This window comes from Saccoglossus kowalevskii, chromosome 1 (assembly GCF_978046115.1).
Source record: "Saccoglossus kowalevskii chromosome 1, keSacKowa6.1, whole genome shotgun sequence".
NCBI lineage: Eukaryota > Metazoa > Hemichordata > Enteropneusta > Harrimaniidae > Saccoglossus > Saccoglossus kowalevskii.
Window position 1 is genome coordinate 17280987 of NC_140641.1, and position 24735 is coordinate 17305721.

General features: G+C 36.8%; 1 protein-coding gene across 1 annotated transcript; it reads left to right on the forward strand.

Moving 5' to 3' along the window:
• The first annotated feature begins 139 nt into the window (after positions 1-139).
• Positions 140-22750, forward strand: LOC100368422 (5'-3' exonuclease PLD3-like). The gene is made up of 9 exons (XM_085499709.1): positions 140-264; positions 3684-3901; positions 6293-6473; positions 11903-12166; positions 13307-13507; positions 13996-14135; positions 18336-18495; positions 19969-20071; positions 21755-22750. Exons 1-9 carry the CDS (start codon positions 253-255, stop codon positions 21931-21933), a joined length of 1458 nt encoding a protein of 485 aa, XP_085355835.1. The 5' UTR covers positions 140-252; the 3' UTR covers positions 21934-22750.
• The last annotated feature ends 1985 nt before the right edge of the window (positions 22751-24735 follow it).

Below are 24735 nucleotides of genomic sequence, written 5' to 3' on the forward strand. Positions count from 1 at the left end.
TGACGTAATGTTTAGTAGGACGAAATAATCATGTTATTCAATATATCATAATACAGTTTTTTTTACAAAAAAATATTCCCACGCGTCAGTGTACGCAACGGAGTGTCTCAGATTTTTGTATTGTTATTGAAACAGCGCCCACACCATCAACGTCAAGAAATTGTCACCTGACACCCAGCTGATTACAACTGAAGTTATATAGGATGTTTCTAACTTTCAATTGAAGTTGACGCCATCCTGACAAGTTACGATATGCAACACCAGGTAGTTAGTTTTTTATGATTATATGTTCAGTCTTGACATTTTGCTTATTGTCGTTAATACTGTAAAGGGGGTAATTATTCACTGGGTTTTAAATTAGCTTATTTCGCTGACTGGAAAATGCGCTAAATTAAAACCCAGTGAATATGTAAAATTTAGCATAGAACACATTATCTAAATGATGAAACCGTGAATTTAAAACCCACTGAATATGCCTGAAATGGTAAATCAGTGAAATTTAAACCCAGTGAAAATTAGTCAAATTAGTCATCCGACATCGATATTTGTATCCAGTGTGATCAGCATGCATAAGCTGTTGTCTCATCGTCTTTCCTTTATTTGGAAAAGTTAGGTAAAAATCGAAATGGCCTGGGTATGGATTGTTGGAATTTCTCAATACTGGATTTATATCTCACAATTGTTAGCAGTACGGACGAGTAAATGTAATTTTTAATATTGTTTTTTGATACTGTATATATTTTTATTAGACGCATAAAATCCTTAGGAAAGGATAAAAAGGGTCTTACAGAAAGAAATTAAAACAAACTACAATCTAAAAAAGAAAACAAAAAAGAAAAACTTTTCTAAAAAAATAAAACAAATCAAAAACAATAAAGACAATTTGCAGCCAATGGTGAATACAGAATATGGAATGAACACAAAATGTTGCCTAATACACTGATAGTTGTTGCTGTTTTGTTCCATAGCTGTTTTTTAGGAAGACTGCTAAGGCTGGTGCTAGAGTATGGTTTGCCATAATCAAAATGAATTTATTCTGACTCTTTTCTTTATCAAAATTTGGAACTTTATTTTGTGCAGTCAGGAATAATTTGTCCCTATGGTGACTGTAAGCTGGACATTTCATTACAAAATGTTGCTCATCCTCAATTATATTTTGGCTGCACATATCACATGTTCTTTTATCCAGCGGCACATAATTATGTCTGCCTTTCTCAATTTTAAGGTCATGGTTGCTTGTCCTGAATTTTGCAATTAACCTTCTAAGACCATGGTTCTGCATATTAATTAGGTAATTTTCAATTTTTAAATCTTGTTTGAAAAGTCTGTATGTTCTTAGTTTGTTTTTAGCCAAGGTTTGTTTTCTATTATCATTATGCATGTCTAAGATCCATTGGTTCTCAAATGATTTGTTTATTTTTTTATGAATAAAGTCTAAATTTTTCTTAATTATTTTTTCACTTGAGTTTACAATGGTGACAACATCTATATCTTGCATGAGGGTTTCTGCACTAGTAAACCATTTACTTTTTACATTCTTATTTACTAAGTAGGCTTCTCTTAGTAATGTGTTATCAGAGTTTGTTACCCGGTTGAAATATTTAAGTCGTTGTTTCTTGATAAAATAGTCAATGGGGTACCTTCCTAGCTCACCATAAACAAACTGCTGTTCTTGTAACACGTCATAAGACTGTGGGAAAGTTTCCGTTGGTTTATTTTTAAATTCGCAGTTTCAGTTTAAGGGGCGGACCATTTGATATCCTAGGGGCCAGGAAGACTTTGTGAAGAAAAAAAATTCTATGACAATGCTTGAAAAAAAAAATCTTACACTATATGCATGTAAAAATTAGAGACAAGGTCTGCTGGAAAAAGGTAGGCTTCATTTCAATCTTCCTGCCCCCCAGGATATCTAATGGTCCGCCCCTAAAAACAGACGACCTTGCTGTAGTGACTGTCTTGGATATTAATTTAAAAATTACTTTAGAAAATGATAAAACCAAACGTGACAATTTGACTTTTCTCTTCCATAATTAATTAATATAAATCAATATAATTTTAAAAATTATATACATATGTCAGGGCATAGTTGCTGACACTGAATATCATAGTGTTCTTTGCAAGATCCAGGAATGAATTAAGGTACATGTACATATCCCATGTCTGCATCAAAAAAAGAATTCTATGCTACTGATCATGATATGCTTTATAACGTGTTGAAAACGAAGTGTATGTACTTTCCATCCAAGCTTAAACTGAACATTCTGGCACAGATTAGACTGATGGGCCAGAACATAGAATTTGTCTCGCAGATTACGTATCTGGGTCATAGGGTCACGTGTGACATGAAGGATAATGCAGACATTGACCACCAACGTCGCTTGTTTTGTGTGAGAGCAAACTTACTTCTTAGGAAATTCGTTAAATGCAGCTATGATGTTAAATGTATCTTGTTCAAAACGTATTGTTATAATATTTATTGTTCACAGTTGTGGTGCTTTTTTAACAAAGCAACCCTTAATTCTTTGAAGGTTTCTTATAACAACCTATTCTGTAGACTTTTTGACTATCCATATGACCACAGTGCCCGATCCATGCTTGTTGCTAACCGTGTCAAATCATTTTATGAAACTTACAGGAATATAGTATATAAACTTAGAGAGCGTGCATGCTAGTCCAACAACAGTATATTAACTAGTTTATGGAACAGTGATTTGAGATGGAGGTCAGCCTTGTTGCAGCGTTGGAATGAAATGTTGAACTGAGATGCTATGTGCAATTATGTAATAGCAAGCGAACTATCATTTCCTGTTTATGTTTCTTGTTCTTTCTAGTATTTATTTACTATTATTATTATTATTTTGTGTGTGTGTGTGTGTGTATGTGTGTATGTGTGTGTGGATATGGACTTATTTGTCTGAAATAAAAAAAATAGTATATAGTATAGTATACAGTGAATTGAAAATCTGCCCACTGATAAGTTGGCCAGTGACTTTGATTGCCAAATAAAAATGACATCTCACTCACAATCGTAAATAAAAAAAAAATGTAGAGATTTTCAACTGCATCGACTGCATTGATCATCAAACTGGCACAGAAGTCCTAGGCATCTACCAAAACGGTATTCTGTAACTTCTGTGATCACAGCTGGAAATTTGGCCACAATTTTGCTATGACACCCGATCAGATAGGGCCTCAGAAATACACATGTATGAATAGACTTACTGTATGGATTCACAGAGAGGGATGAATTTCACGGATACAAAACCATGATGTAATCAGACGATGGAAATGTAGTTGCTCAGTACACTTTTGATTTTAGATTAATAATAGTTTTTCATACATGTCTAACTATATCCTGACGAATGGTTTCATGAAACCAATTTATGAATAGATAATTACCGCTGTAGTATTTTGTGGGATAGTTTGCTATATACATGCATGTGTAGAATGGTTTAATGCATTTGATAGGATGCAATTTTTTGAGTCAAATATCCAAGATCTTTGGATATACTCATCAGTATCTATGGAGATGATCACTCACTAATATATTTTTTCACAGATGCACTGAATGATTTTATTCGCAATTCCTCATAAGTGAAAACTTCAGTACACCCTAGTTGTATGCCCTTGTCTGCTTATCCGTCCTTAGTAACATTTATGCAAATTCATTTCATTCGTTTTAGAAAAGAAATTCCATGCAATCGGACTTGATTCAGCCATTCCTCGTCAATGACAATAACACAAATGAAGTGATAACTCGTGCCAGGAAAACCATAATAACGCATCTACTATTCGCGATCTTGACTATAGCTTTGATTACTGTGGTTGTGTTATTGGTTATCTGGATGATCTGTGTACCGCCTAAGCCAGTCATCAATTATGCATGTAAAGATCCCTGCATGTAAGTAATTAATTTGAATGCCAATGTCGCATACGACTTGTTTACCACTTCCGTGTTACTGAGAATGTTCTAGAACCGTACTGTGTCTGGGTGGAATATTCTAGATTTTTTTTTACAAACTGGTTGAATAGGTAATAGGACACTGTAGAAGGCGATAGAAGGTAATGGAACATTCTAGAAATTTGTAGTAAATTTCAGACTCATTATGTATGCTGATGTAATGGTCTATTTATAGACAGTGTGGGTATATATAAGGGAGTTGTTCAGCACTGTGATCAGATCGGAGATCTCGTTGAATTGTATTGGAGTTTAAGTATCTAGTTATTGGAGTAGTGGAGTTTTACCGCGTTATTGTACTTGATGTTTGCAGAGTATAATAATACCAGTACCAGTTGAAACCTCATCTGTTGGCTCCGTGTTCGTATTTTATCATCGCCGCCAGGGAAGTCTTTCTGTTACTGTTGCCATTTTGGTATTTGAACCATCACACCTGTACTATACCAATTACGGTAATATTACGTTGCGTGTGACAGCCAAAATCAAATTTTGAAGCCTGTTGCGAAATAAAAACCCACATTATTTTTTTTCAGAATTTTTTTGAAAATTTTGCCTAAATTATGTTCAAAGATTATCAAAAAAAATATAAAAAAATGCAAAAAAAAAAATCGGCAAATGTTACACCAAAATTTTGGGAGAAAAATCATGGCACACAAAAAAATTAAATTTGTATAATAGCTGGAGTCCCCACAATATCCTGGTTGTCTGACCCCCCCCCCCCCCTGTATTGTTTTTCTTACATAGCCCCAAGTTACAGTTGAACGAGTGAACGTAGCCCTGTGATCAAATATCATATGCAAGTGTTCTAATGGACAGTATTTTATTTGAATGCAATTTCAAGACCAGACACTTTTGTTGGAGCTCTAAACGAGTGGAAATAACTATTATTTCTTAACGGGAAAACAGAACCAACATGGCGGGATACAAACAAGGAGAACAGAGTATGCGTAGAATAGTGTGAAACGAACACAAGAGGGCGTCAACACGATTCATAAACACACATAGTGGCCCTGGACAGAGAATGTTTTAACACTTAATTTATACATCATGGGCCAGATGTGTGATGTTTTATTCAAGAGAGCTGCAATTTTAATTGTGTATGTGCTTTAAACTTGAGCATTTCTACCTTTCAAAATTTGACATGCGTAGATCACGTATTCACAAGCGGGTGACATTAAACGTTTTGCCATTCATAAATCGATATTGAACATAAACATAAACATAAATTTTTTGCAAGTGTTTCCTGATTTTGTTTTTTCTACTTAATAACATAATTCCATCTGATGAGTATGTTTAAAATGATTTAAACTTTGCTGTAATATCTATCTACATGCTACCCCTGTTGTCTCAGTCTGTTTTCTCTGCTTTGCTATCGAAATATAAAAAAAAGGATGGAAGCAACTTTGGTTTGTACATGATTAAAAAAAATAATAATTTTGAATAACAGTCAAATTTTAAATAATTTCAAATGGATTTCAAAAAATGTATGGTTTGAAATTTTTTTAAATATGTACAGAGTATTAATCTTACATATTTTTTTTTATTCAATGATAGTATTTTAAATGTTTTGTTACAAAGAGCACATAATATTTAAATAATAATAATATTTAAAATAATACAAAGTAAGATATTCCGGTAGATAATGAATATAATAATAATAATAATAATAATAATAATAACTTTATTTAATTAAGCGCAACAATTCCAACATATGAAGATCAAAGGCGCTGATACAATAAACAATCAGTCAAATATTAAAAGCACATTTAAATAAGTGCGTTTTCAGTCTGGATTTAAAAATGTCTACTGAAGGACTAGAACGAACAGACAGAGGTAATTCATTAAAAAGTTTAGGACCTAAATTTTCAAAAGCACGGTCTTTGTATAACACCTTGGACTTTTTACTACACACCTGACGAGTTTTAATAAGAAACTTTGATTCAGATCTTAAACTACGACTAGGTACATAAAATTCGATTAATTCACATAGATAATTTGGGGCAAAACCATACAAAGATTTATACACTAGTAAAAGTAATTTGAAATTGATTCTTTGTACAACTGGTAACCAATGAAGTTTAATAAAAATGTCTGTAATGTGGTCATATTTTCGAGCACGAGTGACAAGGCGGGCTGCTGCATTTTGTACACGAATAAGAGGTTTTATCTTAGTTACAGGGAGACCAGACAATAATGAATTACAGCTGTCTAAGCTGTCTAATATCAACAACAAAATAAAAAATAATTGAAATAGAGTAAATATTGACATAAATAAAAAATACATGCCATATAGTACATCAGATTTGAATATAATTATAAACCCTTTTTTTTCAGAATCACATTAGTTGAAAGTATTCCTGAAAATCTGACATATCCAACGAATTTTTCCCAACATTTATCAATATTCGAAGGATGGATAAACTTGATAAACATGGCAGAACACAGTATAGACATAGCTTCATTTTACTGGTCTCTGAGAGGGTCTGATGTCATACCTGACCCATCAGACTGGCAGGTAAGTTAAATTTAGTGTGATACAGTAGAATACCACATATGTTACTTACGTCCTACTGAATTGAACATTAGAACCAGCAAAAAAAAGTTGCTGGTCAATTTTGTTTTTAAAATTGATGTGATTGCACATTTTTTATATTTTCATTTAAAAATACATATCATAAAACCAAATTGGTTTTTTGATAATTTTTTTTTTGGACCTTGGTGTATTGTCCATGCTAATTCACTACGTTCAATTACCCACCATAGACTCCGCTCAGTCAAAATGACTATTTTGAACTGTAGGCATTAATCAGCGATTCTGCCGGTTACGGAGAGATAGAATCTAGGTCAGGGGAAGCCCCATGACCTCAAGATTCTTTTACCCCTTACGTCACAAACCCATGTGACCGAGGCCACATGGCAGCTCCATAGGTAGCCGTCAATCACTCTGATTTTTTCTCCGCCTCGAGTGGAGATGAAATCTAGCGAGCTCTGCTGGATCACCTGCTTTTTTTTCCTGTCCGGGTTTCTAGCTTGGGTTGTTGCTGCTGCACGGCATCCGACATTGTAGCTGGTAGGATAAGTTTTCCTTGTCATTTTTACCCTCGTGTCGTTTTCCCCTTTGTGTGTAGTATTTTTCACAACAAAGAAATTAAAACCTGGTGCCTCTACGTAACCACTGGTTGGTTTCGCGGCGGCACCTTTTACAACTGTATTTCATTTTTTTCCCTCATGCATGTTTGACATGCTCACAGTCTGTTTTTTCAGGCGGTGGTTTACTCGATTTTTACCGGCTGCAGCGAGGCTGTGCCCCTGGAGGCTTTTCTTCTATGGGGCCCGCTGCGGGTCCCTTTTGTGGAACCTTCCTCGCACGGTGCCGGGTTTGCCTCCGAGTTGAGGGCTTTGGTCGAAGGACTGTCGGGGCAATTGCGTCTCTGGCAGGCCGGGTAGATCAGATGCAGTCGGAGCGAGCTGTCTCCACTGCGGCCCCTCAGTGGGCAAGCAGGAAGAAACTTGAAAGCATGTTTGCATTCAAATGCGTCTCTTCCGGGGAACCCCCGTTCCCAGCCATGGCTCTCCCACTAATTTTGGGTGAGGCCGAGGCTCAGGCACCAGGCCTCCTCTGCAGCCTTGGGCACTGAATGCCAACGGGGTGCTGGCAGCCAAGCCTTCGATCTCGGGGCAGGGCTTTCAGGGCAGGGCACACGTTGACCCCCCTACTTTCAGCCAGCTAGGGTTCGTCGCGCAGTAACGGTACAACGGTAACTAATTTATCCTTGTGTCTGATCTCTGCTGTGGGTTTTGACTCCCTTCTTCCCGACCCACGGGTGTCCCCAGATGGAACCGACCCTGTCATGAGACGCACAGTCGAACACGCTCCCTCTCACATATTTAAAGTGAAAGGAAACTCAGTTCGCTCGCGTCGGATACAGCTGGTACTCCGGGCGGTCCCTCAGAGTCTTCCATTCGCAATGGCTCGGTGAGCCACGCTTTTGGGGTGACCCCCACCCTTGATCCTAAGGCGACCACCTAAGGTTGCTTCAACGCTTATGGGATCACGGGCGTCGGGATCCAAAGCAACCCTGTCGGCACATCTCTCCCTGTCCGTTCGAGTGCGGAGTGGGGCGCAGAGCACGCAAATGGTGTTGATGGGCGGACGTTGGTCAGCCGCGGAGGTGGGGAAGACATTAGGCAACACTTCCCGCTGGACCAAACGCTACCCGGTCGGTGTGGTTTCGGGATCAGACCCCATAGCGTGGGATGAGACCAAAACGCCCCCAACCAGATCCCAAGGCTCCTTCCCCAGACCCCGGTACCACGAATTTCCGTTTGGCAAACCGGGTAAAAGGGGACAGCCGCATTCCATGGGCGTTCTTGCCAATCGGAAGACGACTCATCCAGCCATGAGGGCAGAGTTGCTTGAGCACATTAATGTGCGCGGCAACGACTCTAGAGACCTCGGAGGCAGAACGCACCAGCCTCCTAGAACAGGCGACACTTTTCTGGTGGGCCGCCGCACATCTACGTCCGTCACCCCCTAGTGTCACCTGGCTCTCTTGGCCAGGGCCACTACTGTGCTACGAGATGCGGCCTTAGACGCACATGTTTTCACCGACAACCTGAGTCGGGGGGAGGTACGTCCCCACCTCAGTGACACAGACTGGACATCTTCCACCCTCTTTGTTCAGGGAATGGTGGGTACAGTCTTGGAGCTTTGGAATGCAATGAACCAGAGGGTCCAGCTCGAATCCGCTAGCCAGTTGGCCCTGCCAAGGGCAAGCGGAGTGGCCAGGCGGGTGGCCAGGTCACAACTTAGTGACTACTTCAGGCCTTGGGGAACTCACCTCATGGGAGAAGAGAGCACCCCCCTTGCAACTGCCGAACCCATGGCCGCATATCCCTGTCGTACACAGATTGCGCCGGTGTAGTCCGGTTTGGAGACAGCGGGTTACCGATCCCTGGACCTTTCCAGGTGGTGACATCCTGTTATGGGATACCACTGAAATCTCCATTTCCCCTTCATTGTCTCCCCTGTTGGGCACTGCCAGGGGATTCCCCCAAGGCGGAAGCAACCAGGGTTGGGGAGCGCATCTATTGGACGAACAAGCCCAAGGATATGGCTCCCGCATTAGTTTCAGGACTACCATATCAACCGGCTCGAACTGAGAGCACTGTACTTAGCACTACCACGCTTTCTACCCGTAGTTCGAGTCCTGCTCCACACAGGCAACGCAGCGGTGGTCTCCTTCAAGAAGGAGGGGGGACGCATTCCCCATCGTTGTCGGTCCTAGCGGAGCAAATCCCCTTTGGTGCCTGGAATACAATGTAAAGCTAACCGCACACCACCCTCCAGGGGTGAGGAACAGTCTGGCGATGCCTTTTCAGGGCGACTCCGTCTCCAGAACACGGAGTGGCTGATACCCCAGTGGGTTGCCTCCAGGATGTTTCGGCTGTGGATGGTCCAAGTTTAGACCGGTTTGCCGCACCCCGGAACACCAAGCTCCCAACGTATGTAACACTCCTGCTGACTCCAGAAGCCTAGGCCAGGGTCGCTTTGCTACCTCGAGGACCCTCTTGGTTGTGTACGTCTTTCCTCCCTTCCCGCTAGTTCACCGGGCACCGGAAAAAACTTTGACAGGTGCACACCTGCATATTATCATTGGTCGCACCCAATTGGCCAAGCAGAGTCTAGTTTCCACTTCTGTCGGAAACGATAGTCATAACAGCAGCAGTGCTTCCGGACTTACCGGACCTGCCGTCCCAACCAGACTGCGCACTACCAATGAGCCAAGCGGGTATCACTTACACGCATAGATGCTCTCATTAGACCCGCACATACGAAAGCTTTATCTGAGCGGGCTGTCAACGTCCTGGCCAGGGCGAACTGGGATTCCACCAATGCAGCCTACATTTCTAGGCTGCGAGCATACACTGGTTAGTGTAGCGGAAGGGAGATTGATCGATACCATCCCTCTATTGGCCAGGTAGCAGGCTCCTTCGTCCACCTGTTTGACGAAGTGGGTTTGTCCTACGCAGCGATCATTGGCTACAGTCCGGCCTTGTCCCCCACCATTCAAACGTACGGGAACAAGACTAACCGATTGTCCTGTTATTAGGAGACTATTAACTGCTTTCAAGATGCTGAGACCCCATACAAGGGAACCGCCCAACTGGGACTTGTCGGCTGTGTTGTCCACTCTAAGCAGACCACCCTTTGAGCCTCTCCGATCAGCACCACTCAAATTTTTAAAGTGGAAATTAGTCTTCCTACTGGCCCTCGCCTCAGGTAGGCGTCGACTAGAGCTGGGGGCATTGTCCTTCTTGGATGATGTACCGCTGTTATGGACAATCAAGTTGTGCTAAAGACACGAATCTAGTTTCTCGCCTAGAACCAAATCCCAGGACACGATGCGCACCCGATCGTCATCCCCCGGCTGTCAAATTTTGTCTGCCCGGAGGGTCAGGAGGAATTGCTTCTCTACCCGGTTCGAGCACGGAGTTGCCACCAAACCGTACTAGGATTTGGAACGGGGTGCTCGGCACACATCTTTGTGTTATGGCCCAGGCAGGCAGGATAGGCCGGCCTCCCCAACTTCCATAACCAGGTGGTTTACTGCGACTGTATTAGAGGTCTAATACTTTATATTCCTCGACACTGAGCTCGCAGACACCAAGTACGAGCGCATGAGGTCTGTGCGATGGCTAACTCTCTAGTGCTAGCGTCAGGCACCCCCCCCCCTTTGAGCACACATGGAGGGCAGGCTTTATCAACTACCATCTAAGAGACACCGAATCCATTGATAAGGGTCTCTCTAGGTTGGGTCCCGTCGTAGCGGGTCAGTCTTGGTTTGCTGACCCAGCCCGAACGACCGCTAGGGTCCTTGCGCATAGGCAATAAGTCAGTCCGGCATTTTATGCGGACAGATTTCTCTACCATCAGCACTCCTCTGGGAGCTCCCAGGTCCCGCTTTATGGCCTATGCCCTCATGCAGAACTGTTTCGGTCTTTACTTCGAAAGCTTACTACCCCCCAGAATTTGGTTGGGGTCTAGCTTTCTCGAGCACACCGAACCCTGTCACCATAGCAGCATTTCGGCTCCTTGCTCCGGGGACAGCACAGGCAAGGTAAGACACCACCCTTTTTTCGGTCTTAACTAGAGTGTTGAGTTTGTTTTCTGCCCGGACTGGGAAAAGACTTTCATCATTTTTTTTCTGTTTGCTCGGAAAAACCTGCTACCTATCAGTGTCTGACTCTGCCTACAGTTCAAAATAGTCATTTTAACTGACCAGAGTCTATGGTGGGTAATTGAACGTAGTGAATTTAGGTGAGGGTTCTCCGTACCCGCCTATTCACATAGCTCATACCCACCATAGACTCCGGGTTCCCCCCAACCTCCCCACTCTTTCCGTCGCGTTGGTCTAAGTCCTCGAGGCGGAGAGAAAGGAACCAGAGTGATTGACGGCTACCTATGGCCCTGCCATGTGGCCTCGGTCACGTGGGTTCGTGACGTAAGGGATAAAAGAATTTTGAGGTCATGGGGATTCCCCTGACCTAGATTCTATCTCTCCGTCACCGGCAGAATTGCTGATTAATGCCTACAATTCAAAATAGTCATTTTGACTGACCGGAGTCTATGGTGGGTATGAACTATGTGAATAGGCGGGCTCGGAGAACCCTCGCCTAATTCAAATATGTACTACTTCCACTGTATACATCATACAGAAATAATTTTTTTTAACAAAAACGAAAATTTAAAAAAAATAAATAAAAAAAATAACTGCTTTCCATGAGACAAATGTGTATGTGTTTCACTAGCCACGGATATCGTGAAATTTTGTGGCAGTAAATATTTTAAATCATGCCCAACAAATGTTCAATTTGGATCTCATCTGTGAACATTACCGTGCACTAAAAAAATACATGAGATTCATTGATTGTTACTTTCAGGGTGAACACATTTATTCTGAAATTCTCAGAGCTGGCACAGAAAGAGGAATTGATATAAGGATTGCCCAATCACAACCAACAGACGCGGAACCCACTAAAGATACAAAAGATTTAGCCAAAGCCGGAGCTGCTGAAGTTCGTAGTTTAGATTTTGAGAGATTCATGCCATCGCATTCTGGAATCCTGCACACTAAAATGTGGCTGGTGGACGGTAAACATTTCTTTATTGGAAGCGCCAACATGGACTGGAGGTCATTGACCCAGGTGAGTATTGGGATTAAGTAACTTTTGCTGCTACACCAAATTGACCAGTCGGCACTACAAAAAAGCAAAAACAAAAATGATTTCTGCTTATCACTTTCCTCTGCAACATGTGTATAATGATGGCAGTTTCTATAATAGCTTTAATACTGTCAACCGTTGTATATGTAATAGTGTAAGCTACTTTAAAACAGGGGAGTCGTCACGTGCGCATGCGTCAGATGGCCATAGCGTGTCATTGTTTACAAACTAATGGCTACGCATGAGCCTTTGCATTTTTAGCGCGTGTTGTTATCGTCGATTGGGACTCTAATGCAGATTTTTTTTTTAATGAAAATCAAAATAATATTATTATTAGAATCTTGTTTTGCTAGCCATTATCGAAAGAATTGTTGATTTTCATTTATACAATTATCAAAATCAAAACAAACACAGACAATAATGTTTCTGGATATTTATTCCAGTATTGGTTACATTGGTGGGTCTTTATGGCACTCTCTGTAACATCATAGTCACAATATGTAAATTTGTAACAGATAATTGAATCGTTTGAGTTATGGTCATTGAGTTATGAACATCAAGTTACAAAAATGACTACGCCCACTTTTGCAAAACCACGCCCACTTTTGCAAAACCACACCAGCTTTTGCAAGACCTTGCCCAAATTATAACTTGATGTTCAATTAACAGTTAACAAAACTTTGAGTTACAGGCAACATACATTTTTTGTTTTGTTTAACAGTTAACCCAACTTCAAGTTACGAGAAAAATACAACATTAAACAAAATCTATGTTGTCAATATTAAACTCAAAGTTTTGTTGTCAGTAAATCAAACTGTTGATTAAAGTTTGTGTTACTGAATGAAACGTTCAGTAAAAAACAAAATGTGTGTTACCTAACTCAAATTTTGGTAATTGAACATTGAGTTATAATTTGGGCATGATTTCTGAAATATGGGCGTGATTACCATTATTTTTGTAACTTGATGTTCTTAACACAAACGATTCAGCATCTTGAAAAATTTCATTATCTCGATATTCTATAACTTTTTTCAGTTTTGACACCAGGTGATGACCTTTATAAAAATGTAATTTGTCAATTATTATTATTATTATTATTTCGATTACTTTTTCACTTTACAGGTGAAAGAACTTGGAGCGATTGTTTACAACTGCAGCTGTTTAGCACAGGATATGGGGAAGATATTTGAGACATACTGGTATATGGGAGAACCCAATTCACAAATACCAAAGCAGTGGCCATCTGAATATGAGACTGACTTTAATATAACCAATCCACTGCAGTTGAGTTTTAATGATACAGCAACTTCAACTTTGATTGCAGTAAGTTGCTTATTATATTTACCAATCACCGTATCATAGACCTGATTAGAAAGAAATGTATTTCCAATAGAAGTGATATATACCGGTACCCCAAATTTGTTGTATGCTGAATCATTAAGATGTTACCATAGAAACACCTCTGTAATTTACGCAAGTGTAATCGCTACTAAAAGAGCAAGTACTGTATATATGATAGAAATCAGTAAAATTCAATTACTTGATGACATTCTGAGGTAAAGTACCCTCGATCACCGGTAAATCTTGCTGAGAAATTGTTAAAATTGAACATCATATGATAATGGCTGACAATATAAATATTTTATTTACAATTTAAGGAAACAAAATTTAGTTTCCACAAATGTGTCCTGCATGCATTCCATGGCAATTCACTATATTTTGCTTAAATAAAATAATAAATAGACAGTATCCTCAAAATTTTACCAATTCAGCATTCAATATGATTATATAGCCACATTTTCTATTGACAGAGTTCCCCACCTGCGCTATGTCCATTCGGTCGTAGTTCCGATATTGACGCCATACTACATGTTATCGATTCAGCTCAGTCGTTTGTTAACATTGCCGTCATGGATTATATTCCTGCCATAGTTTTTACGAATCCTAAAAGGTTAGTCAGCTGTCACATAGTTCAAGTTATTGTGTATGTGAATCAATAAATGTTGTTGTCTTTGATTTTGGGACAGTGTATTGACCATGTGGGAACTGGAATACTTTTTAGCTCCGCTGTCGACTTTGTCGAGCGGAGCTTATCATATGAGTGATTGTCCGTCGTCGTCGTCTCCTTCGTCCGTGTCAATGTTTTACTTTTTCGACTTCTTCTTGAAAACTACAAGCCTAAATGCTTTGATACTTGGTGTATATGTACCTTGGGTAGACCTCTCTTAGGTTTGTTCATTTCATCTTTAATTTTCTAATTTTGGTGAATATTTTTGTCATTTTTGGTAAAAACTATATTTTCGACTTCTTGTTAAAAACCGCAAGTGCAATTGCTTTGATATTACATCTATAGGTACTACATGTGGACCTCTCTCAGATTTGTTAATTTTGTAATGATATCTTTAATTCTTTAATTTTGGTGAATATTTTTGTCATTTTTGGTAAAAACTGATATTTTCGACTTCTTGTTAAAAACCGCAAGTCCAATTGCTTTGATACTACATATATAGGTACTACATGTGGACCTCTCTCAGATTTGTTCATTTCGTGATGATATCTTCAATTCTCTAATTTTGGTGAATATTTTTGTCATTTTTGGTAAAAACTGATATTTTCGACTTCTTGTTAAAAACCGCAAGTGCAATTGCTTTGATATTACATATATAGGTACTACATGTGGACCTCTCTCAGATTTGTTCATTTTGTAATGATATCTTTAATTCTCTAATTTTGGTGAATATTTTTGTCATTTTTGGTAAAAACTGATATTTTCGACTTCTTGTTAAAAACCGCAAGTGCAAATGCTTTGATATTACATATATAGGTACTACATGTGGACCTCTCTCAGATTTGTTCATTTTGTAATGATATTTTTAATTCTCTAATTTTGGTGAATATTTTTGTCATTTTTTGGTGAAAAGTGATATTTTCGACTTCTTGTTAAAAACCGCAAGTCCAATTGCTTTGATATTACATATATAGGTACTACATGTGGACCTCTCTCAGATTTGTTTATTTCGTGATGATATCTTCAATTCTCTAATTTTGGTGAATATTTTTGTCATTTTTGGTAAAAAGTGATATTTTTGACTTGTTAAAAACCGCAAGTCCGATTGTTTTGATATTACATATATAGGTACTACATGTGGACCTCTCTCAGATTTGTTCATTTTGTGATGATATCTTCAATTCTCTAATTTTGGTGAATATTTTTGTCATTTTTGGTAAAAAGTGATATTTTCGACTTCTTGTTGAAAACTGTAAGTCCGATTGCTTTGATATTACATATATAGGTACTACATGTGGACCTCTCTCAAATTTGTTCGTTTTGTGATGATATCTTCAATTCTCTAATTAATTTATTTTGGTGAATATTTTTGTAATTTTTGGTAAAAAGTGATATTTTCGACTTCTTGTTAAAAACTGTAAGTCCGATTGCTTTGATACTATTCATATTGTTCATTTTCTAATGATGTCTTCACTTCTTTAATTGAAATGTGCATTGCTAACAGCGGAGCTATCTCAGCCGATAGGCTGCTTGTTTTTTTTTCCCACCATACCATTGCATTACACATGTATCTCTTACAAATGTATATATGTATTAACTACAGTATGACACCGCTCAATATTAGCTATTTGCATGTAACTTAAACAATAATGAGCAGCCCACTAACCTGAAATGGGCGAAAGTTCATTTAGTGTGACCGAGCACGCTTTAGCGCAAAGAGCAGATGCCCTCACAAAATTGTCTGATTTTGATATTGAAATCCATTGTTATTGGCAACGATCATTTTATTTCATTCCGATTTTAGTATTAAATACTTATGATCTAACAATTTCTCTTTTTAGCTCCGCTGTCGACTTTGTCGAGCCGCGCTTATCATATGAGTGATTGTCCGTCGTCGTCCGTGTCAATGTTTTACTTTTTTGACTTCTTCTTGAAAACTACAAGTCTGACTGCTTTGATACTTGATGTATATGTACCTTAGGTAGACTTCTCCCAGACTTGTTCATTTTGTAATTATATCTTTAATTCTCTAATTTTGGTGAATATTTTTGTCATTTTTGGTAAAAAGTGATATTTTCAACTTTTTGTTAAAAACCGCAAGTCAAATTGCTTTGATATTACATATATAGGTACTACATGTGGACCTCTCTCAGATTTGTTCATTTTGTAATGATATCTTTAATTCTCTAATTCTGGTGAATATTTTTGTCATTTTTGGTAAAAAATGATATTTTCGACTTCGTGTTAAAAACCGCAAGTCCAATTGCTTTGATATTACATATATAGATAGTACATGTGGACCTTTCTCAGATTTGTTCATTTTGTAATGATATCTTTAATTCTCTAATTTTGGTGAATATTTTTGTAATTTTTGGTAAAAAGTGATATTTTCAACTTCTTGTTAAAAACCGCAAGTCAAATTGCTTTGATATTACATATATAGGTACTACATGTGGACCTCTCTCAGATTTGTTCATTTTGTAATGATATCTTTAATTTTGGTGAATATTTTTGTCATTTTTGGTAAAAAGTGATATTTTCAACTTCTTGTTAAAAACCACAAGTCCAATTGCTTTGATATTACATATATAGGTACTACATGTGAACCACTCACAAATTTGTTGATTTCATGATGATATCTTCAATTCTCTAATTTTGATGAATATTTTTATCATTTTTTGTAAAAAGTGATATTTTCGACTTCTTGATAAAAACCACAATCATTTATAGTGAAAAATGATATTTTTGAATTCTTGTTGAAAACAGGAGGTCCCATTTCATTGATACTATGCATATTGTTCATTTTCTAATGATATCTTCTGTTCTTTAATTGAAATGTGCAGTGCTAACAGCGGAGCTATCTCAACCGAGAGGCTGCTTGTTTTTAAATAGCTTCTCCTTTATTTGTTTTTTCAAAAACAACATTGTATTCATATCCATGGTACAGGGCCTCGATGTTCAATAATAGGATACATTATCGCGAATAATCTGCTGCAATGACGTCATTAAATCCACTGGTTTTGGATAATGCAATAATATAATTGTAAAAAATATAAATTATGTATGTAACATGCAGTATAAATATTGTGAATAATAAATTTGTTTTGGAGAAATCTATTTGAAAGATTAAATAAGGTATCATATTTGAATTCTATACGAGATAAGATCACCTGTTGACCAAATGATGAAATGAACTTTGACAAGTATATCAACCTTGGTGATACACACTCCGGCAAAATAGTTTTGCCCTGGAAAATGCTAGCACCCTTTTTGACCTGACCTGTCCTGTTAATGAGTATTACAATGAATGTTTTAAAACTTTTCAAAATACATGTATATATTTCATTGTCAGCAATAATGTCAAAGGAAACAAAATATCCAATCCTCACAGTGCATGATAATGATACTATTGTTGTTAAAACATTATAACATGATATAAAAAATCACAGGACAAATAATATAACAATAATAGAACTTGACTTGATTCACGTTGTGGATATACTACCTCAGGACTTGAGCCAGCCTTAGAAATTGAGCAATTGTGACTATGCAATCCTGCAATGAAGCATTCTGATTGGTCCAGAAGTTCCTGGTCAATTTTAATGGCTAGTTTTAAAGTATTTCTCTGCATAATATTTTCCACCAAATTTCGATGCAACATTTTGTCCTTACGAATGTATTATTTTCAATTTCTTTGTTGATTTTGAACAAAATTAACATAGTTGAACCTTTCTCTTACACTGGACTTGATCAAAATGTTGTTTTGTTTTTTTTGAATATGGAAATAGTTATGTAGGTTTAATTGGTAGTGTGACAATTTCTTTGGCTATTAGATATACAACAGAATTTATTGAAAATGAATTGTTGGATCTTGATAACACAAATCAAATATGCATCTTTGGGATTTGTTTAGTTTAGGAGTAGGTGACTTAGAAAGTAGGCCAAAATCTACCACTTTCTATTGGTTGAGACTCCTAAAAATACAAAGTATCCAGCTGAACTGCTATTTAGCCGGCAGCCACTGCTTGACAGAACATTGTTTTCTTTTGAGTCTGTTAATTCAATCTGTACTTGAATCACTATAGAATTCAGTTCTTCCTCCATTTTTGTATCATCCAATATTGTTATTTATTTTCTCTTCAGTTTTTGGTCAATTATTGATGACAAGTTACGAAGTGTTGCTTATAATAAAAATATTCATGTACGTCTGTTAGGGAGTATATGGAATCACACAGAACCCGAAATGTTGAACTTTTTAATATCATTATCAGCTCTTGATGGCATACAGGGACGCGTTGAAGTGGTAAGTCAATGGGTGATTGCATTATACATCTGGCACCAAAAACTATATAATTTAGCATAAAAAAAAATAATTGTTCAAAATTTCACTCATTCCAACTTTCAAAATTAGTGTTTTTTTCCGTACATGGACTTAACAGACAGAAGCAGAATCGTATTTTTGAACGCAATTTTCATTTCAAAAGAGTTACATTGATTATGATACATCATCAACTTTTAAAATGCAAAAATTGACATTGGAAACCATATTACCGTAATCGATATTCAGAATAAATAAATACTTTTTTGAATTGTCTGATAATTCATTACAAACATTGATATCCAAATGATTTTTTCCACCAGATATACATATGACCAAACAATGATAAATAACCCCCAAAAATCACAATTTTCAAACAATTTCTTGCTAGAAAAGTAATTCATGATCAAATTTTTACCATCTCTGTTCAAAACTGTAACTGAAGTTTGTAGGTTCAAACTTGGTATCATCAGAGGTACATTACTTGGGGTTTGCAACTACGGTGACATGATACCAAGATCCCGTCACAATCTCGCTCTCGCATAAGCGTTCCAACTCAGAAAAATGCGAATGCGCATGCCCGAGGTAACTAGGATACTGGGATGTCCAGGTGGATCAAAATAGCTGCCCACGATATGACGGATTACAAGAACTATATTTTCTGTACATTTTCGATGTATTACATTTTTCACTATGATAGTGACAAGACAAGTTTTATTTTTTCATTACAAACCTTGAACATTGATATGTGTCATGTCAGAAGGTCGTAGCCTCAGTCTCGCTATCTACGAGAAGAGACTTGAATGGGATCTTGACATGATGTCACCACACAGTACTATGCGAGTTGCAAACCCCAAGTAATGTACCTCTGGTATCATACATGATGAGTTACGGATGCACATAAGTTTGTTTTGTTATTTGAGACAAACTGGTTGACTGGCGGCGATTTTGAATTTTATTTTCATGTGACCTTTACCATTTTAATTGACAAAACACATAATACGTTTTGTTATTTGATTCAAGATATCCAACTGGTTTATGTGGGGGTTATACAAAACCTGAATGCCTTGTGAAGTAACACCATATTTTTAACATGCTGAAATACTCTCCAATCTTTTAAGCATTATTAATTTGCACCGCTTATTGTTTATAATTGACTAAAAGACTGAACAGGGACTATGTCATCAACTATTATATTTTCCCAATTTATATACTGTAAAATACTTTATTTTAGCTGGAATTAATTTTCGCTGAAAAGGCCATTTGGGTGTTTTGTATGGAATTTATTTTCACTGATTTTTGATGAGTTGAATGTGAAATATAGGAAACAAAGTATATTCGCTCGATTTTATTTTCACGGAATTATCCCTTCAGCGAAAATAGCGGAAATTAATTCCAAGTGAAAATAAAGTATTCTACAGTATTTATCTCATTTTTATTTTCATTATAATATGACAGAAACTTTTTCAAGTGCCCGCATACACTGAAGCCCAGAAGAGAATACCCTTTGCACGTGTCAATCATAATAAATATATGGTAACTGACAATGCAGCCTATGTCGGTATGTATAGTTGAATTCATTGCTAATATTTACTTTCATTGCATGGGTTCTAAATTTTACCATAGACCTTTTCTAATGTCTCTGATTTTATAAATCGCAAATGTTTCCATGGATATATTTATTCATTATTTTAGGTAAAACAGTTTGTCAACTTATAGTGGTATGATATATGATATGATATGATATGATATGGTATGATATGGTATGATATGGTATGATATGGTATGGTATGGTATGATATGGTATGATATGGTATGATATGGTATGGTATGGTATGATATGGTATGATATGGTATGATATGATATGGTATGGTATGGTATGGTGTGGTATGATATGATATGGTATGGTATGGTATGGTATGATATGATATGATATGATATGATATGATATGATGGTTTATTACCCATATTATTCGTGAAAAACAATTCTGAAATAGGAAAAATATAAACGTATTTACAGGTAAAAGGAATTTGAAATAGCTTTAGGAAGCTAATCTTGTCAAATTCCTTTAAACATAAATAAATAAACAATAATTTAAATATTTGGCGCTAAACTGAATAAGTAAATAGAAAAAAAATGCAGTTTTTACAAGTGGAAGCTTACTTTGTTTAGAAAGTTGGTTGTAAATCACGTGACAATGTTTGTTGGTTTTATATTATTAAGTATAACGATGGAGTTATCGTTTCATGGTAATATGGTGTTTCATATTACCATTTTTTGTGTTGTGCCACATTTTGAGAAAATTGGTTACACATTACTAAAACATTGTCATTTTTTTAATAATATCTCCACCATAAGATTAACTTTTTCACCACCAGTTCCCTCTTTCCATCACAAACTCACAAAATAGTCCTGTTTATAGTCTGTACTTTCCTTCAGAAGATTGAGACAAAAAAAAGAAACTGAAATATTGAAGAATATGAAAACAAAAATGTATAGAAAACAAAGTCTGGTGGTGAAAAGTTGAACCAATTGTACAAACACTCTATTAATGAAAACTAAAACACAAGCGCTATTTGTAGCTATGTTGTTGTCTTTGTTGAGCTGATCTTATATGAGTGAAAGACCCTTGTCGTCCTCATCAACCTTTTTTCTTTTTTTCTTAAAAACCGCAAGTCTGATTGCTTTGATACTACACTTATAGGCACCTCAGGTAGACCTCTCTCAGATTTGTTCATTTCGTGATGATATCTTCAATTCTCTAATTTTGATGAATATTTTGGTAATTTTTGGTAAAAGGTGATATTTTCGACTTCTTGTTGAAAACCTCATGTGGACCTTTCTCAAATTTGTTGTTGGGGCTCTAACAACTGTTTAAATAAGGGGCTCTAACAACTGCTAAAATAAGTGGATGTATGGTACAGATTATCTGAAGTTACTTTCAGGAAGTTCCCCATTGTAAAAGACGCAAAAATATCCTTCTTTGCGAGGACCTAATTATCTCATCATTCACATAAGCACCCTCAAAACAAAATAAAAATAAAAACATTGTTTGCTTGAGGTTTCGTATGTATATGCCGAAAATCTATTCACAGCAGATTCTGTACCCAGATATAAAATATCACTCTACAGGCAAGATGACCTTAAACGGGCAAGGCTTACATAGTTTCTCTATATTTTGTTATTCTTATTTCACATCAAATATGATGAATTAATGTTTTATTTACTTTTTTTATTTCCAGGAACATCTAATTGGTCTGGTGACTACTTTGTGTCCACAGGTGGAATTGGATTTGTAGTTAACCAAACCAGTAACCATAACGATGACTCTTTGGAAGATGAAAACTTCCAGAAACAGTTATTAAGTGTATTTGAAAGAGACTGGTATTCAACATATGCAACAAATATTCCGTCAGTCTAAACAAGTGTCTTTTATTTTTCTAAATATTAATTATATATATCCAAGTAGATATTTAGACAGCTGTTCTTTCATGGCTGAAGTCATAATACATGTAGTAATAATTATAATAGCAATAATATTAATATAATAATAATAATAATAATTGTGGTAGAAAATAGACCCAACTTGTGGAGGCTGATATTTCTATAGTAGTGTATTTTAATTACAGACCTTAAAATGACAATTTCCTGCATATAATATATAAAACAACATAATCTTGGGTGTGGGAGCATGACAAAAATTGCAACTACGAAAATCAGGGCTGGAAACATTTTGTAATAATATAATTTTTGTAATTTTTGCAATAATAATAATGTCTATAATAAAAATAATTTGGAAAATAATAGAATAGAAAGGCAGTGGTTGTCATACCACGTCCTCTTTGATATGGGACTCGTTATGACATACCGGTATGTAAAATACATCGTTTATTTACATGAAATTTATGACGACTACTACCGGTACACTGTATTCGACAGGTAGGGAAGTCTGAATGTATTATCGTGCAGATAGGAAAGAACCAACAAAATAACTAATGTGAAAACAGAAAACAAGAGACGGGTACATACAAAGAAAAAAATGTCCAGTAAGAAGGATAGTCTATTTTTGATTCTCTGTTTATATACTCTTTATACCATCGCTGATATTTTTTGTACTCTTGTTAATACTTTTTGTATATTTCCTGAAATAGAAATTTGTTTGAAATATTGAAGATGTTTTTCACCTTTTTATAAAGAACAAGTTATGAATAAAATGAAGTACATATTTCTATATTTTATTTCTATATTATATTTTATTTTGTAAACGTGCATTGCACAAATGCTTTCTATCGGAAAATAAACAAACTGTATTCACTTTTCTGATTAAGTCTTCCACTACTGTCATACCTTAGGTGTATTGAAAGACTAAACTTTTAGATGCTCTGGTTGCCTGCTCCAAAACAAGTGAGGGTCAACACACATAACATTTTCCTTTGTTTTTCGAGATAAGTTACTATTTTATGTAACTTTATCAACAGTTACATGCCATTGAACATGTCACATTGCCAATACAAGTCAAATGTTTTGTGTTTTTTGTTGGAAAGTCCCTGGACTATACATTTAGTACAGGATAAAACTCTTGTACGAGAAATCTTCAAAGATATGAAGTCTGACTCGAGATAGAGTGTTGGGGCTACAGGACTTCACATGATCTACCATGCTTCAGATGCTAGTAGCTTAATGGATATCGTGTACTATTGCAATCGCACATGAGCCCTGGGTGTTAACCCAGCCAATGTGTCTTATTTTTTTTGTAATGAAGTAAAACTGGAGTTGAATTGAAGTATATATACGGAGGAGAATTTAATGTGTTGAAAAAAAAAAAACATGTCAACAAACAAACTGCTCTCTGATTGGTTGGATGGTTAGGTGCTAAGTTTGGGTAGCCAACCAGAAACCATCTTGTAAGTAGCTTCGCATTGACTCTAAATCAGTGTTTCATTTTTGATGCCACTAGATCAGTGGCGGATCTAAGGGGTCCTTGGCGTCCGGACGCCCCCCCCCCCCCCCCATTGAAAAATTTATTCAATTTGGTTTTGTATAATATAAAAAAATCATTAACTTAGTCTGGCGATTTTAAAGTTTGGACCCCCTCCATAAAAAAATCCTGTATCCGGCCCTGTAGATACACATTTTATGAGAAAAATGGGACATTTAGTGTATATAATGTGCCGCATTGGGGCATTCCGATTGGTCAGAAACGCATCTTTCACCATAACGCCACAAGTTACAGCATTTACCATATTAGGAAATGCGTATTCCAAATATGGAACGATTAATAATAAAAACAAACATGGCTGCACACAGAACGAAGTTTGATCGGACCCCACACCAAGAAGTTTGCTAAATATCAGCATACAACGTTATTCAAACACCTGGTGTTAATTGAACATCAAGTTTATGATTTGGAAGTGGTTTCTAAAATATGGACGTGGTCATTTTTGTAACTCAATTTTTTCGTAACTCTGTCCATAACTCGAACAATTCAGCATCCCCACAACCAATTACAGTTGTTTATTTGAACGACGTTGCCTACACTCGTATACGTCATTATGACGCCATAGGAGCATTCTGTCACTAGAGGGCGCAGATAATAGAAATTGTGTATTACGGCGTACACTAACAGTGTTTTAGATGTTCGGTAATTTGAGTTGAAAGATTTGTTTTATAATCTTTGAAAGGCCGTAAATCAATAGTATTAATCGACGTGCATCGATTTCATATTGTGAATATTTGGAATAAGTAGTGCTTTATAACAACTGGTTATCTGATTGTGCATTTGTCAAACAAAAATACATGTACGTAGAAATAAAATCGGTCATAATCGCAAATTTTATTTGCTGGTAGTATATGTGATTGATCATGTTTCCGATATTTCTCATTACATGTACGTTTAATTCGTGGTTTTGAAACTTCTGACAAGCACAATAGTTGTAATCAAACAGATTCTTAATTAATAATCAATTAATCAATAGACTCTCGCAACTTCACCTCAAGAGGGCGATAATTCCAATGGACATCCATCTTGTTAACAGCTTTGACATGAACGTTCCAGCAATTAAAACATGCATACATTTGCATGTATCACAGCACATAGTATATCGGTGTTTTTTCTCTGTCAAAACAATTCTGCCCTGAGATGTGATATTACTGACTGTACACCTTATTGATCTTTAGACTGTCTATCAAGATTATAGCGACCTGGCAATAACACAACTACCGG